Source organism: Castor canadensis, chromosome 6 (assembly GCF_047511655.1).
Source record: "Castor canadensis chromosome 6, mCasCan1.hap1v2, whole genome shotgun sequence".
NCBI classification, from domain to species: Eukaryota; Metazoa; Chordata; class Mammalia; order Rodentia; family Castoridae; genus Castor; species Castor canadensis.
This window is the reverse complement of record NC_133391.1, coordinates 27987601-28004206: the sequence shown is the minus strand read 5'-3', so window position 1 is coordinate 28004206 and position 16606 is coordinate 27987601. Positions and strand designations below refer to the sequence as shown.

At 37.0% G+C, this 16606-nt stretch overlaps 2 protein-coding genes across 11 annotated transcripts in view; one reads left to right on the top strand and one right to left on the bottom strand.

Annotated features, from left to right (window-relative positions):
* Window positions 1–5022, top strand: part of Atf7ip (activating transcription factor 7 interacting protein) — a 107961-nt gene extending 102939 nt beyond the window's left edge. For all 9 annotated transcript variants that reach the window (XM_074076011.1, XM_074076010.1, XM_074076013.1 and 6 more), the window contains one exon: window positions 453–5022. In XM_074076011.1, coding sequence (XP_073932112.1) covers window positions 453–872 — 420 coding nt within the window. In that variant the 3' untranslated portion in view covers window positions 873–5022. The remainder of the gene's footprint in view (window positions 1–452) is intronic.
* A 701-nt stretch (window positions 5023–5723) lies between these two features.
* Window positions 5724–16606, bottom strand: part of Plbd1 (phospholipase B domain containing 1) — a 57708-nt gene continuing 46825 nt past the window's right edge. For both annotated transcript variants that reach the window (XM_020180228.2, XM_074076017.1), the window contains exons 7-11: window positions 13852–14052; window positions 13617–13757; window positions 8883–9068; window positions 8142–8248; window positions 5724–5994 (exon numbers count right to left, since the gene is read on the bottom strand). In XM_020180228.2, the coding sequence (XP_020035817.1) occupies window positions 5791–5994; window positions 8142–8248; window positions 8883–9068; window positions 13617–13757; window positions 13852–14052 (839 nt within the window). In that variant the 3' untranslated portion in view covers window positions 5724–5790. The remainder of the gene's footprint in view (window positions 5995–8141; window positions 8249–8882; window positions 9069–13616; window positions 13758–13851; window positions 14053–16606) is intronic.

The window sequence follows — 16606 nt, the reverse complement described above, 5'->3', positions numbered from 1 at the left end:
TCTTTGTATGACAATAACTTTAAAATGGAAGCATAGTTGTATATACCATTTTCACACTATGCACTGCCCCACATTGTTCCTAAAAATAACATACTTAATGGAGTCTGTACCATAGTGAATTAAATTATAAATGATTTTGTTAGAAATAGCTAACTTATATTTGTATCTACAGAATCTCTCAAAATGATGTTCCATCTGCAAGGGTTTTTTATTTCTAAAGAAAAACTCAGTACTTCAGATACAGAAAGTATTGTAGACTAACCCCAGCACCATTGTTTTGGGCATGATTGATTACAAATCACCAAATAGAAACTTGCCAAATTGGTACGATATTTGGTACTTCTCAGGATTCTTGATGTAAAGTATTATTTTGATCTCAACGTTTTCTTAATTCTAGCATTGTAAAACAGTTCTATGATCACTATAATTCAATGTGTCTCTTCTTTTGTTAGGAGCCCCCACGCCCTGTGCACCCAGCACCCTTACCAGAAGCCCCACAACCACAACGCCTGCCCCCAGAAGCTGCCAGCACATCTCTGCCTCAGAAGCCGCACTTGAAGTTAGCAAGAGTTCAGAGTCAAAATGGCATTGTATTGTCATGGAGTGTCCTGGAAGTGGATCGTAGCTGTGCTACTGTGGACAGCTACCATCTCTATGCTTACCATGAGGAACCCAGTGCCACTGTGCCCTCACAATGGAAGAAGATTGGGGAAGTAAAAGCACTTCCCTTACCCATGGCTTGTACTCTCACCCAGTTTGTCTCTGGCAGCAAATACTATTTTGCAGTACGAGCCAAGGATATTTATGGACGTTTTGGACCTTTCTGTGATCCTCAGTCAACAGATGTGATCTCTACTTCCCAGAGCAGTTAAACCTTGGAGCCTTTATCTTTTCCTCTTTTAAAAGTTCCACGTTTTGATCTTGTTTTTAATCTTGTGCATGATACCCAATGTAAAATCCACATTGTACAAGATTTCTCAGACAGATGTGTGTATACACTACATTTGTTTATAACCAGAAGTAAAATAAACTCAGCCCCTAAAGCAAGAATCTTTTCCTGGACAATTTAAGCTTCAGGGTCTTGAAATGTAAATGTGCACCTTGCTTCAGTTTTGAGGTTGGGGAATTTGTGTGGGTGTTTGTGTGCATTTTTTCCCCCTATTTGTGTGTTTATTGCAGTGGGATCTCCCATTTTCATTCTCAAATTTACCTCTCTTCCAGTATGAAGTAAGTAGATCAAAGGATCTCAGATACATAACTGGCATGATTCTACTTCTAAGGGATCTGTAGGTTCAAAGATAAGTGATTTAAACTTAATCTAAACAAAACCCAAAGAAATAGAAAAACAAAATGGCTAGTTTAAAGTAGGCTAATTTCAGCATAGTAAAGATTCTGTTCATCTTTTATTTCTTCTCCTGGGTTGCCAATTAGGAGAAAAATCATCTGCAATACTCCTCCCTTTGTAATCTGGCTTTTACATTTATTTTGTGCCTTAAAAAATCAACTATAGAAATAGCATGGCTATATGTCCATTGTTTATATTCTTTCCTTTCAGCCTGTCAGCCTTCATTTCTCCTTCATTTTCATCAAATATAGCATACCCTCTCAAGTAATTTTTTAGTCAAGATTTTTATGTATATAATTTCCCTTCCCCCATCTATGGCATCACTACATTTATCTCCCAAAATTGACTTATCTTTTCTTCTAATGATGTATGCTTTTAATTTGGGTCATTAACTGCATAAAATGGATCAAGAGAAAACTATATTGGTAAAAAAAATTTCCATCACACCTGTTCCAGTACCCATGTTGCACACTGTGTTAGGTTATGAAAGCAATTCCAATTTACTTCATTGTTCATGGTGTCTCTCAAAGGATGTAAACAGTAAAATTCACGAAGTACAGTGAGCTAATGTGTCAAGGGAAAGGCATTTTCTCTTTTTCCTCATGTCATCCTTTCTGCTTTAGCTTTTTAACTTTGTTTCGATGGTGCCAAGTTGAATCTGATTGAGCTTTTATCAGCTTTGGAAAGAACTTAAAAAGTGTATTCTTTGGTGAAAAGATATACTTTTATAGCCTTTTATATGAACCACCTGAGTATCTCCATTCTTCTTCAAAGTTAATAAAATTCAGCTTGGGTCCTGGATTTTTCAGTATGAGTGCTAGCTATACTAGTATCAGATGTTTTGATAGATAATTTAGGACAGGAGGGCTGGGTTAAGTTTTAGGGGTAAGAGTGGTTGGAAATATTTTGAGAGTTATTCATGGAGTTTGTGAAAAAGTTTTTCAAATCATCTTTCCTTAGAACATTTTAATTCATGTTTGTATTGGAATAAATTAGTCATTTTACTGGAATTATACAAGGGAGCAATATCCCTTTTATAATGCTATTTTCTTTGTTTACAACCTTCATGTCTTATAACAGGAAGTAGTCTAGTTGTAAAGAAATTGTCTTTAGTGACTTTCAGTGGTCACCGGTCACATCGTAGGTGTGAGATTTGATTGATGATAAAGCCTACAGGTTACCAAAATGTATACGGTCCAAATCTTGTGTAGATGTTGCCTTATTGGAAATCTTAGAAAATGAGACCACAGTGAGAATTAGATTTTCCTCAAATTTGCCAATTAACTACATATGACTCATTCTAGAACAAATGATGGTGGTAGAGCAATTGCCAATGTTATAACAATGAAAATTTTGAAGGGAAGAAATTATCTTCTAGATGTATATGAATGCCTGTCTGTATCTACACCTGTCTATATCTGCCTGTGTGTATATTTTTAACTGCTGTGCTTAGGATGTTGCTTATGTGTTCAGGATCATTCCTATCAGAATAGAAAAGCCCATGTTCAAAACTGTTCTTTATTGGCTGGTTTAATAGTCACATAATAACAGTTTGCTTACCACCCAACAAAAAGTTCCCTTACTGAACATTGCTTATTTTCACTAGCCTTTTAAAGTTTTCAGTGTTATGTAGTCAGGTGAAGAAAGTCCAGTAGAATGAAAATATTGCATTATATTAGCCTATATTCTATCAAAAGAAAGAGAGCAAATTCTCAAGTAGTAATCCCAAAAGTAGATTTATTACAGAAAGTAATTAAACCTTTCATTTTCTCCAGATGGTGAAAGAAGGTACAAAGAGAGCTTGTAATTACAAAGAGAGCTTGTAATTTTAAGGGAAATGTGCATTTATTATAGGATGATGATGATCTCAAATTAACCTGCCTGTGGGATTTTGGGCAATAGCCATTTTGGATTTACTGAAAACTGCTGAGCTAAAATCCTAGGCTTTTATATGTGGCTTTTTTCTTTGGGAGAGAGAATGGAGGACTCAAGGTAGTTACTAATAACAAAATTTTTAGTAGTTCACACTCCATGTTTATCTTTTTTATTTCCTGGTATTTTTTCCACAAAGTATTACAAATAAGCTCAATTATCCCATTTTGGGAATGCAGTTTGCTACATTTTTAGCCTGACTATACTTGTGTAGGTGTTGCCTTATTGGAAATCCTGGAATCTTCTGATATTTCAACCTGAAATGTAGAATGTTTATATGGCATTTAATGGTAACAATAATGGTTGTTACTCTCTACTTTGCACTTTGTCAGAGTAATTTTCACCCTGTTTTAAGTGTGAGTAAGCCTCTTTTTAAAAATTATGTTCTTGCTAGTAAATTTATAAATGACATATACAACATCTGTTGTTAATGGTTAACTTTATGAGGTAACTATATCCCTCTATTTCTCCCGTCTCACTTTTTAAAATATGCAGAATACTTTGTACTGTTTAATGCAGTATATAAACTTTATGAGAGAAGTAGAGAGCTTTCTTCCTTGAAAAGCAAATATTTATTGGGGTACCATTTGCCTCCCAGATAGGTGTTCCTTACTGCCCTCATCCCCATTGCCAGAAAATAAATAACCTTGAGGAAAAATGATCTAAGCCAAGTGTAGAATCTTAGAAGCTTACTTATGTGCATCTTTCTGCAGAACTCTTTTACAGCATTAGTTGTTCATCATTTTCTTTAAATATTCTCCAAATCACCATTTATGCAGCAAGGTTAGTGTTAATGTTGCATGATATGCATTTTATCTTTTTCCATGAGTTTTCCAGTACTGTATAAGGTTCACAAAATAATGCTTGTGGTATCCTCATCTCTCACTTTTATATACTGTGATCTTTGCACAGTAGGGTACTACAGAGACCTTCCAAGTGTTCTCCCTGACTTTCCTTCTTGGGCCATTTCAGTATCCTCACTACTATGATTTTTAGAATTGTTATTTTAATTTTATCACTGATACGTGTTTGGTTGGCTTATTTTATTCTCATTTCCAGAAGATAAAAGAATGTCCCAGTATTATAGCAAATAACTATGTAACCAATGCATAGGTTTGCCTTCCTTAACTATTACTGGGCAAATTTTTTTTCCCCAATTTTGGGACATAGAAAAATTGGTAATTTTCATGAGGGCTTCCTTCGTGTGTTAAGCTTGTCTTAATTCCTAAATTCAGTTACCCTCTTTAGCCAGCCGAAAGCAAGGAATAGGATCCAGCAAACATGTTTCGTATTCTCATCTTCAAATGATTTTATCATGTTAAAAATAAGCTTTTGTTTTTATTTGTAAATTCAGCCAAGTACCTATCACCTATATTTAAATATGTTTTTTCCCCTCTCTTTGTAAATAAGGTAACTGAGCAATCAAAAACTTTTTGGGGATGCTGGCTTCAGTATTTTATCAGGCATTTCAAAACTAAATATAAACATTTTCAGTAGGAAACTTGCATCCTGATTTTTGTTCATTGCGGTTGAAAGTGTAAATAGTAAGACAATGTAAGACCTTCCTAATGTCTAATATTAACTGGGCTATAGCAAGTTGCCCTATTTTTATTATGTTTTGTGGGTTATTTTCTTTCTTTCTTAAATGTACAGTAGAGTGGTGTCTGTGTATGTGTTAACTGTTAGTGGGGTTTTGTTCAGCAAGCCTGAAATTTATACTTTGAAATAAATGACTGGGTTTTTAACATTCTGAGTACTCTGATTCATTCTGATTATTCTCAGCCTTTTTTTTTTTCCTGCTTTTGAAAATCTATCTTGTTTAGAATCACCCATTATAAACTACATTGTGACTTACTTAACCTACTTAGCACTTCTGTGTCAATCATACTACATGTAATTCTCCAGCTTTGAAAGAAGAGTTGCCATTCAGAATTACTGCTTTTAACAAATGGGGAACAACAGTACTGTTAGGTTACTATATTGTGTATCTACTCTGCACCACAGAGTACTGTTGCAGAGAACTGATGCCTGTTAATGACCAGAAAATCACTTAACTGCATTTCTGCTGGAGGGTCCTTTGAAAACCCTGCTTTGTCATCCGTTGGGTTCTTGGATTCTTGTCTTTAAGCATAACCAGTCAGGGGAAGGAGAAAGGGCATGGGAGACATACAGGTTTTAGGGGTCTGTAAGTGGCACTCACCTCAGGTACCATTGGCTAGTACTCAAGTCATGTGGGTCAACTACCTACAGGGCCCTGAGAGATGGGATCTGTGTCTATAAGCATAAGAGGAGAATAACAGATTTTGATAAATGAGAGAATACTTATGCTTTATTCGCTTGTTTGCTGCAGCCTAGATTGTTGTGTATCATGTGTAATGTGTCTTCTGCAGCACTCCACCCTATACTGAATGCTTACTATTACAAACAACAAAGTGGAAAAGCAAAATAAATTTAATACATTTTATTAAGAGTAGTTCTCTAAAATAGTGCCTTTGGTATCTTGTTTGTAGCCTTTATTCCCTCATCTCCCTCTTTCGTTTCCTCTCAGCTTTCAAAATTGGTTTCATGGTAATAAAATCGAAGTCATAGACCTCTGGCATGCCATGATGGAGAGTTTTGTTGAAGCGGTTCCAGCGAAAAGCAGGAAGGCCACCTTGCACTGTGGGACCACTAATGGCATAAGCGGTGTATGTAAGTGCTAGATTGAAATCTGCCACCTGGAAAGAGAGGACCGGAGACATTTTAGAAAACCACTTGACTGAATGCATGGCCTTTATTTCCCCCTTCTCTTTCTAAAGTCACAATATTAGCCTCCTTAAAACAGAATTTTCCTGCATGCTTCTGCATAGTCGTTTATGCTATCTATCCAGCATTCAAAGGTGAATTGATTAGCAGGAGTGTATATCAATGTAGGCAGAAGTGAGATCTGTAGTGTGATTGCTCATTCGGAATACTAACTACAAATGTGTTTAAAAATCACTTAACAATTTTATGACTCAGTTTTCTCACTTGTGACGTGAAAGTGATAACCACTATATTATGGAAACCAGCTTGTTTTCTCATTTGTACAGTGGACTAATAGTCCTGTTTTATAGAATTGCCATGAGAATTAATGAGTAATGCTTAGAGCAGTGCCTAGAATATATTAAGTCCTCAATAAAAGTTATTAATCAGAGCCAGCAGCAAGAGTTTTAAAGTAGAATGTAACCACTGTCAACAAATGAGGTCCAAGGTTCTCAAAAGCACTCAACCAACCGTTGGGTTAGCATCAACTCTTAACCTTCAAGGGGAAAGAAAGTACTGGATTCAAAATGGCTATAACAAGAGAAATTATATTTTCAATTTATATCCTTCAACAGAATTTGGCACAAGGAAGATTGGCTTGGATTCTCCCACACAAGGCAGCAGAAGTGGTAGTGTAGAGTGGGATGAATATTACACTTCTCACACTTTCCAGCTGAACGTTTGCAAATATTATGAAAAAGAAATACCAAAACATTTTTGGGGGCTTCACAGGTGCCAGGTTCTCTACACTGATTTTCCTTCCCCCTTTCTTTTTCTTCCCTTTCCTCCTTTTCCTTTGCCCTTCCTTCCCCCACCCCGACTCCTTCCCTCCCTTTCCCGTCCCTTTATTTCCCTCTTCCTTTCCTTTTCCTTCCCCTTCCCTTCCTCCTTTCCCTTTTCTCTTTCTCTTCCCACCTTCCTTCCTTTTTCTTTACTAAAGCTTTGCCATCACATAGCTACAAAGAAGATTGAGCTGAATCAAACTACTTAGAGCATTTTGCGTTTAAGTATTAGGCTGATAGAAAATATTTGTAGGTGGTGTCAGCATTCCTATAATTTTTTGAGCAAAGATAGGACAGATCACGCTTTCAAAATTTCTTCCAGAATTTAGGACAGGTGATACAAATGAAAAGACATGCCCAAGCCAAAAGTGTCAAAGGATGTGGTAGTGTTATTCCAACCAAATGGCTAACTCATGCCCTTGAACACCCCAAATCCAGTAGTAGTATGAAGGTAAACTTTTAATAGATCCTGATTTATGGTGTTTGCTAATTTCCATGGTATAAATTCTCCCACTAAATCTAAAATGTAACTTTCACGGTTGTTCACTCAACACCAATATAAGCCAGCTTCTGCACACCACTGTGAACTTATATTATGTTACATATATGTAACCTTTAACGTTACCTATAATGCATGCTGGGCAAGTGTTGTACCTCTTGAGCTATGCTCCCAGTGATTGTTTTGTTTTTTTGAGACAGGTTTATGCTACTTTTGTCTGGGCTGGCTTTAAACTTGTGATCCTCCTGCTTTCCACCTCCTGAGTAGCTGGGATTACAGGCTTGTACCAGCACACCTGGCTATCACCAATTCTAACATGATGAAAACCTTTAGTGCTTAGAACACCTGGTCCAATACCTGTTCCTTCAGCTAAATTCATGTTTAGCATGAAATCATACTGCTCTCAATAGCATGTTGTTTGGATTTTTAGCCAGTTTAGTAAAACTTGACATTATCATCATCACCATTGTGATTGTGTACATTTGCAAATAACTGCTGTTTGAAACATTTTGTAGCTATTAAAGCCTTATTCTTCACAACACCCCATACGGTAAGTACTGCTGTTTCCACTGCACAGATGAGGAAATGGAATGTTAAAAATTACGAGATTTACTCTGAAGTGGCAGAGCAGGACTTGTAGTTTGGCAGTGGGACCTAGTGCTAGAATCTCTGAAAAAGCTGATTCCTGAATTTGGTTATGGTTAGAGACATTATGTTTTATGCCATGAAAAGCTCTACAGCTTTACCTTGGCCTGATTGCTGATTGGATTTGAATTCAAAAGCTAGTAGAGCATGTTACCTTTGTGTCATAGCAACCTCCAGGACTTGGGTTAGCTGAGTTCAGGTCCTCACGGCAGCAGATGGTATTGCAGGGATCACCCTTACTATAAGGATCCTTCTGATAATCTAAGAAACAGTAATGAAGAAAAGAGTGAGTTGTAACTATTCTAAGATATGTTCATATCTCAAATAAGAGTTTAGAACCTGACAAGCCTAGATACACCCCCAAGGGCCTCACCAGCCCAGTTTGCTCCCAGATACAAGGCTATATATTCTGAAAGAGTCACTAACCACAAGTCCTCTGCCCAATAATTGTGCACAGTGAAGAATGGAGAGAAGAGAGATGACAGAAAACTGATGTGCATCTATGTCTTCCAACAAAGGAAATGTAAATTTGACTTTGGTACTATCAGTCAGAAGTAGCATTTCTGAATATTTTTCTGTTAGCTGCTTTTATGCTTGGAAGAAAACCTGTCGTGGGGAAGGGAGGTAGTACCCTATATGAGTTAATCTATGTTTTACATGTAATTTTTTTCAGTTAAAAAAATCTATAGAATCTTCTGTCATATGATAAAGGATGCAAAAATTCTATTTGTTGAGTATACAATATGTATAGTATTAGTTGAACACTGTGAATACTTAATTCAAATAACTTTTTATATTTCCTTCTAGTACAGAGATGATAAACTTACATGGATTCTTGATCCATGGGGAAGAAAAGAAGTTTTGAAGAATGACTCTTGAGAAATGTGCTACGTACTGTTGTATCGCATGATATATTTCATCGAAGCCACATCAGTTACTTTCCCTTGATCTCGCCGGAAAATTTTGGCTCGAGGAGCTAAGTCGTAAGAGTAATCCAAGCCCAGCTTCTGAACCAGCAGTGGGTAGCCACTCCAGTTGTAGACTTTTTCATGGAAAGGAACATTGTAGGAAGGCCAGTATCCTGATGTGGAATGGAAGAGAAGAGTAGGATTGACAGAGAAGAAGACAGAAAGCAAGAGAGTGAGGGAACAAAAGAAGTGTTAATGATAGCTTATTTTGAAATTTTTGTCACGTGTAATTACAAAATGAAATGGCACAGAAAATAAAGTTTTGAATGTAGACCTTGGCAACCAAACATCCTTTTAAGTTTCCAGAATTGGTATGCTTCTAGATTATTTTGTTAAGGGAAGAAGAGCATATGAATTTTTGGATTTCGCCCCAAATTGTTAAAGAAATCTATAAACCAGAAAATAACCTTATTTTCTGTATAGCAAAATGAAGTAAGTGGATTGGCTATTGAAATGCCAAAAGATGCTTCACAGTTTGATCTAAAAGGGAGGACTCCAGATGTAAATCAAGGGCTAGTAGAAGAACACAGTGTTGAGAATCAGAAATCCTAAATTCTAAGTCCAGAGATGAATAACTGGTCTTAGACCACTTCTCATTTCTTTTTTCTGTTTCTTCTTTTGGGAGAGGGTGGAGGCATAATGTGAGGAGAGTTGGGATGGTCTTTCATGTTCCAGCAATCTTTTATCTCCTTTGATTGCAAATATTTATGAAGGCTAAGCTTCATTCAAGGCTCTGTAGTGTGCTAAGGCCACACAGCTCATTAGTCACTTAACACAGGCATGTGATACGACTGTAGTAAGAGCTGCATTTTAGGAACATCCTAGATTACATGAGTGTGGGTTATTTTCCCCAGGACAGGCAATCAAAACAGGGATGTCTCCACTGTTCGGGGGTTAACTTAGCATCTCTATATTCTCTTGGTCCTTGTGTGCCTTCTTCCTTTCTACAGTTGTATAGGATCTCCTAGTCAGGGAGGTTACCAAGACTAAGCAAATGACAGAACTTTTATCCAGGACACAAACAGCATCAACAAGAATTGAGATAAGAATGACATTAAAATTACAGGATAAAAATCAGATTTGTTGCTAGAACATTTTTAGGTTATGTAACTCAAGAGTTTGACTGGATATGAAGCCTGGTTCTGCCATTATTAGGACTTTGGACAAATTACTTAATCTCTCTGTGCCTCAGTTTATCTTTATAATAATGATATATTACCATACAAATAACCCTTTATTAGTAGTATCATGATCATTAAATGAACTCAAACAGATGGAGTGCTTATAATAGTGTCTAATCTTGATAAACAGTAGATGAGTATCAACTATTTCTCTTTATGAAATATATGCCAATAAGAAAACTTTGAAAACAGCTCAAGAGAATGATAGAAATGTCTCCTTTATATATCACATTTGCATAAATCCTCATGATTTACTAAAGCATTTAAAATATACCAATTTTTTTACTCTCACAGTAACCTGGTAAGTATTACTCTCTCTCCTAGTAAGGAAGAAACAGGGTTTAGAGAGATCAGATGTCTTTTTCGGCCCTACCTGAAAAGGCACCAAACAACAGGCCTTTGGAAGAGAAACTCTATTATGACTCCTGTTGGCTATATCACAGCTGCTTCCAAATGCTGGGAGATTTGGGGGACTTTAACTTAATGACTACATAAGATCATTTATTTGGGATATCACATGTTTATGTTTTTTGGGGGGGTAGGGTATTAGGGTTTGAACTCAGGGCCTCCTGCTTATTAGGCAGACTCTCCACCACTACAGCCATTCCCCTAGAGCCTTTTTTTTCTTTCCTTTTTGCTTTAGTTATTTTTTGGATAGGATCTCCTGTTTCTGCCCAGGACCAGCCTCTGACCAGGATCTTCTTACCTACACCTCTCACATAGCTAAGATTATAGGCATGAGCCACCAAGCTCAACCTCACAGGTTTTTTCTGAGCCTTTCTTTCTTCACAGTAAAATGGTCACAATAATACTTATTTGGTAGTTTGTTATGAAGATCAAACAAGAGAACATAAGGAAAAGGCCCAGAGGTAAGTCCAGAATATGGAATGTAGTAAAGTTAGCTCTCAGTTCTTCCCTCCTCTGCCAAATACACAGATCATTACCAGCTCTTTTTAGTCTTAGTGAAGTTTCATTGGATCCAGGGATCAGGTTGCAAAGAACCTAAATCTATCATTGTATCAGCAACAATCCCAAGAAGAAAATGCTATTTCTAACCAGCCTATCTCTCTTTTTTTTATTTTTCTTTTATTCATATGTGCATACAATGTTTGGGTCATTTCTCCCTCCTTCTCCCACCCCCTCCCTTACCCCCCGCCCCCTCCCTTATCCACCCTAACCCCTCGCTCCCAGGCAGAGACTATTTTGCCCCTATCTCTAATTTTGTTGAAGAGAGAGTATAAGCAGTAATAGGAAGGACCAAGGATTTTTGCTAGTTGAGATAAGGATAGCTATACAGGGAGTTGACTCAGATTGATTTCCTGTGCGTGTGTTACCTTCTAGGTTAATTCTTCTTGAACTAACCTTTTCTCTAGTTTCTGGTCCCCTTCTCCTATTGGCTTCTGTCACTTTAAAGTATCTGCATTAGTTTCTCTGCATTAAGGGCAACAAATGCTATCTAGTTTTTTGGGTGTCTTACCTATCCTCACCCCTCCCTTGTGTGCTCTCGCTTTATCATGTGATCCAAGTCCAATCCCCTTGTTGTGTTTACCCTTGATCTAATGTCTGCATATGAAGGAGAACATACGATTTCCAGCCTATCTCTCTTGAGGTACACTGTTTTCTCAGACCCTTAGAAGCCAGCTGGACCAGCCTTAAGCGTTGGAGAGCAAGAGTCTCAGTTTTGAATTTAATGCCTTAAATGATTCAGCTTCTCAGGTGGATTTTCCTATGAGGGAAGAAAGTACATCTCCTGCATGGTAAGAGGTGAACTGCCCAGCAATTGAAACTCCCACCTTAAAAAATTTCTGTTTTATGCACAGGTCTTCTGTGGCTTTGGTTGGTGTGAATCACTCTGCTGAGATGGCTCACTCTTAAGTGTCATTACAAAATCAATTTGGGGTCCTAGGAAATGGAGGAACAGGTCCTGATACCCAGGACAAGCACTTTATCTTGGTTTTGTTCTTACTTGTCTATCAGCTGATCTATTGTAATTCTGTACTAACTACCCCCTATTTTTCTCTCCCACATTCTATTTTCCCTTGTTGAAAATGCTCATTTTATAGCCAGACATGGTGGCTCATGCCTGTAATCTTAGACACTTTGAAGATGAATGTGGGGATGATCACAGTTTGAGGCTAGCAACCAAATTTTGCAAGCCCCCATATCAGCCAATAGAAAGCTGGGTGCAGTGGCACTCTCCATTCATCCCAGCTATGCAGGAAGCATAAGGGCCATAAACCAGAGACCCTATTCAAAAAATAAAAACAAAAAAATGTCTGAGGATGTGCCTCAAATGGTAGATAGCCTGCCTAGCAAGCTGGAGACCCCTGAGTTCAAACCCCAGAACTGCCAAAACAAACAAACACAATACAAAACGAAAAATCCCCTCATTTTCTAAAGAACAAAAACATTGAACTGAGTTGGTTTTACACTACTACCTACTTCAATGAATTCTCATAATTGCTCTGCAACAGTGAAAAGATCTACACTCCCACATCCAAAAATTGTTGGGGGCCAGATGAATTTCAGAATCTCAGAATTTTTCAGATTTTAATATAGTAAATGGAGTGAACATATATTACATATGACATTGCATTGTCTGTGGGGAACACCTCATAGTGAAAGATAATCCTTTCTGTAGCTTAATGCATATGTAATGCCTTTAAGAAGAAATAAAGGCAATGAAATATTTCAAGTCTATTTTGGACCATTTTGGGGCAACTTTTACTGTCAAATGAGTTCAAATCATGTCATATTTTGTTACCAAGTGAGTGGGAACCCAAAAACAATTTTTGGTTTTACAGTTTTGGGATTTCCAAATGACAAGTGATTTTGGACCTACATAGATTGTCCTAGTTTACAAATGAAGAACGTAGGAGGCTCATAGAGGTCAAATAATTTGCCCGAGATTCTGAGACACCAAAAATTGAATCAAGGCACTGAAAGTCTTGGGTTTCCAATGTGTGGCTTGTGCTGTTTCTCTCCCAAACTGCCCTCTCCCATCCCTTGTTCTAAAAATGCCACTCTCTTTAGTTTCTACTGGGCTTTCATACCAGACTATATTCCAGCCTTTCCCAGTCTGGGTTCTCATAACAACTCCATGTGCTTTGTTTCCTTATGGAGATCCTAATTCTTGCTTTTCCAGCCTCTGATCCAGAGTGGCAATCCATAAATATTTGCTGAATTGAACTTAAAGCCTTAACCAATAACTCAGGAAAGCAGGCAGTATTAGAGCCATAAGAAGTATTAAAGTTATGAATGTCTGATCTGTGTTCCAAACGGTATGTGGTTCCATAAGAATTTGAGGCATATGTTTACATGTTGTGCTGAGGTTGGTCATTCCTTTTCAGTGTAAGTAGCAATGACATTCCCACCCTTTCTTCACAATCTTCCACTCACATATTACACATCTTCCCCCCCCACACACACACATACAAGCATATACTCATCAGACTTCCAAACATAGCAACAAGAAAGTACCTTTTCGTAGAACATCAGTTTGTTCAGAATATTCTACAAAAGTAGGGATTTGCTCCACAATGTACAAGGTGCCTTTATCAAGGCTCTTACTCAGGTTCACCTTCTTCAGGTCCAGGACCATGTATTGATTGTTATAGGTACCTGAAATATTGGGAGAGACAAAGGAATGGCATGGATTTGGATTTATAGGTTAACATATGTGTATACCTAAAAGTTATTCTGCAGGGCCACTTACCAGAGTTGTATTTTGAAAAGATCTCTGCCCACTGTTTGCCACCATTTGCCATCATATTTGCCACACGGACTCTTTGCCAGGCCAAAAGAGTCTCAGGTACCACAAACTTCAGTAGGGTTTTATTGTATACACTGTTTGTGGTCTGCAACAATACCAAACCACTGCTAAGAATGTAAAAGTCATCCAGAGACTCCAAAAACCCTATAGGAAAGACAAATACACAAATGAGCACATGGATGCATTGAACACTGAACCATCATTATTAGCCCTGAATTTCATGTTCACAATGCATTTTGTAATGTGTCAGTAATGATTTCCCTTGATCTATAGCAGCCCCTCTCAGCTTTGGCTCACCTCTGTGGTAGCTACCCATCTGCTGATTATAAAGATGATAGTAGACCCCCACCCCTGGGTTCACCATTGAAAAGGTTTATCTTTATGGTTTGGGATAACAAAAATCTATATTGAATTGGGAATAGTGTTAATTTTTTAAAAAGATAAACAGAAATAGATGCCTACTTGTTAGGATTTTGCAAAGGAACTTTTAATTAGCAGGATAGTTAAGAATATTGATACTTAAGAATATGGATACCTTCTCTTTGTGCTTTTCTGATTTTTACAAGTTTTATCTGCGACTACATGATTTTTATAAATAGAAAACATTTACATGTACAAAAGTGGACATGGTTTTGGAACTAGGACATTGACATCCTGGATCAAAACTTTTTCTAAATGTTGGAGGTGGCACAGTAAAATCAGTGAAAGCCACAAGTCTTTTCTTAAGGCCTATTTTGTGGTTAATACTGGAATGAACAGGGAAATGACAGGTCAGATACAGCTGTAATGATGAGAGGGTTTATTGTCATTGGTAACTAACTATAATGGTCAAACAGGCAGCATTAAAGAAATGTCAGAGAAGAGTCTGGAGCACCCCTCATGAATAGAATTAATTTAGGGAAAGATTTGGAGATCCAAGTACAAAGGCATTCAGAACCACCCACCCACCCCCAAAAACATGACTAGAACAGAACTTCTCTACATCACCTAGTAGTTATAATGCCAAGACTACAGAATTAAGAAAGAATATTGAAAGCTTCAAGAGAAAAACATCAACATACTTATATTTTACAATGGTAAAATCATCAGAATTACATCAAATCTCCTAGCAAAAACCCTAACAGCTGAGAAAACATGAGCAGGTATATTTCAAGCTTGGAAGTAAATGCTAACTCAAATTACTGTATCCAGCAAAGTTATCCTTTAAAAACAATGGAGAAATAAAAACCTTCCAAGATAAGGTACAAACCAAAGCTATTCATAACTCAGCACTATAGAAGATACTTAAAGGAATCCTAAACAGAGATGAGGAAGAAAGGCAGTCACAATGTGAAAGTTTAGGAAAGAATAAATTTCATGAGAGGAGCAGAAGAAAAATGAGGATTAGAAAAGAATCAAGCATGTTCAACTCAGTAAATCAGCAAACTCCCACGATGAGTAAGGGAGAAAGAAAAGGTCAAACAGTACTGGAATCAATCAAGGAAGAAACAAAACAACAACAACAAGAAAAAAACCCCAACAAAATAACAAGAATCAGCAGCACCTCTCAAAATAACCCTAAATGTAAATGACCTTAATTCTCTAATTTAAAGATGGAGACTGGCTGATCAGATTACAAGATCTAATAAATTGTTGTCTGCAAGAGACACACCTCACTGGCAAAGACACACAGACTGAAAGTGAAAGCATAGAAAACAATATGCCAAGCAAGTGGCATACTGAAAGTACAAAGTAGTGTACTCATATTTACAAAGTAGACTTCAAGCCAAAGTTAGAAAAGATTAAGAAAGTCACTATACATTAAAAAAGGGAAATGATCCATGAAGAAAACATAAGAACTATAAATTCATAAGCACCAAATGTTGGTGGACTGAATTTCATAAACAATACTGAACATAAAGGGTCAGATAGATCCAGATACAATAATAGTGGGTGACTTCAATATCCTACTCTCATCAACAGATAACCCATTCAGACAAAAAAAAAAAAAAAATCAACAAAAAAAATTCAGAGTTAAACTGCACAGTAGATCGAACAGATGTAATAAAGATCTGCAGAATATTCCATCTAACAGTAGCTGAACACACATTTTTCTCAGCAGCCCATGGAACTTTTTGCAAAATAGATTACATTTTGGTCACAAAGCAAGTCTTAACTATGAGAAAATTGCTGTCATTTATTTTATCTTATTAGATCATAACAAAAATAAAATTAGAAATCAGTAATGAGAAATTACAGAAACTATGGAAACACATGAAACTTAAAGTATACTTTTGCATAATCAATGAGTTACTAAAGAAACCAGGGAGGAAATTTTTTAAAATTCCTAGAATCAAATAAAAATGCTACATGCAAAGGCAGTGCTAAGAGAGATATTGTCGTGAGTGCCTACATTACAAAATAACAGGTTTGGAGCACACAATAGAGACATCTGTACACACATGTTCATTGTGGCACTATTCACAATAGCCAGGTAATCAAGTTACCCTAGATGCCCATCAACGGATGAATGGTTAAAGAAATTATGGCATATATATACACAATGGAGTACCATGCAGCCATAGAGAAGAGTGAAATTACATCATTTTTAGGAAAATTAATAGAACTGGAGATCATGTTAAGTAAAGTAAGCCAGAAAGACAAGTATTCCATGCGTTCTCATATACAGATTCTAGATTTACAAACAAACAAACATAAG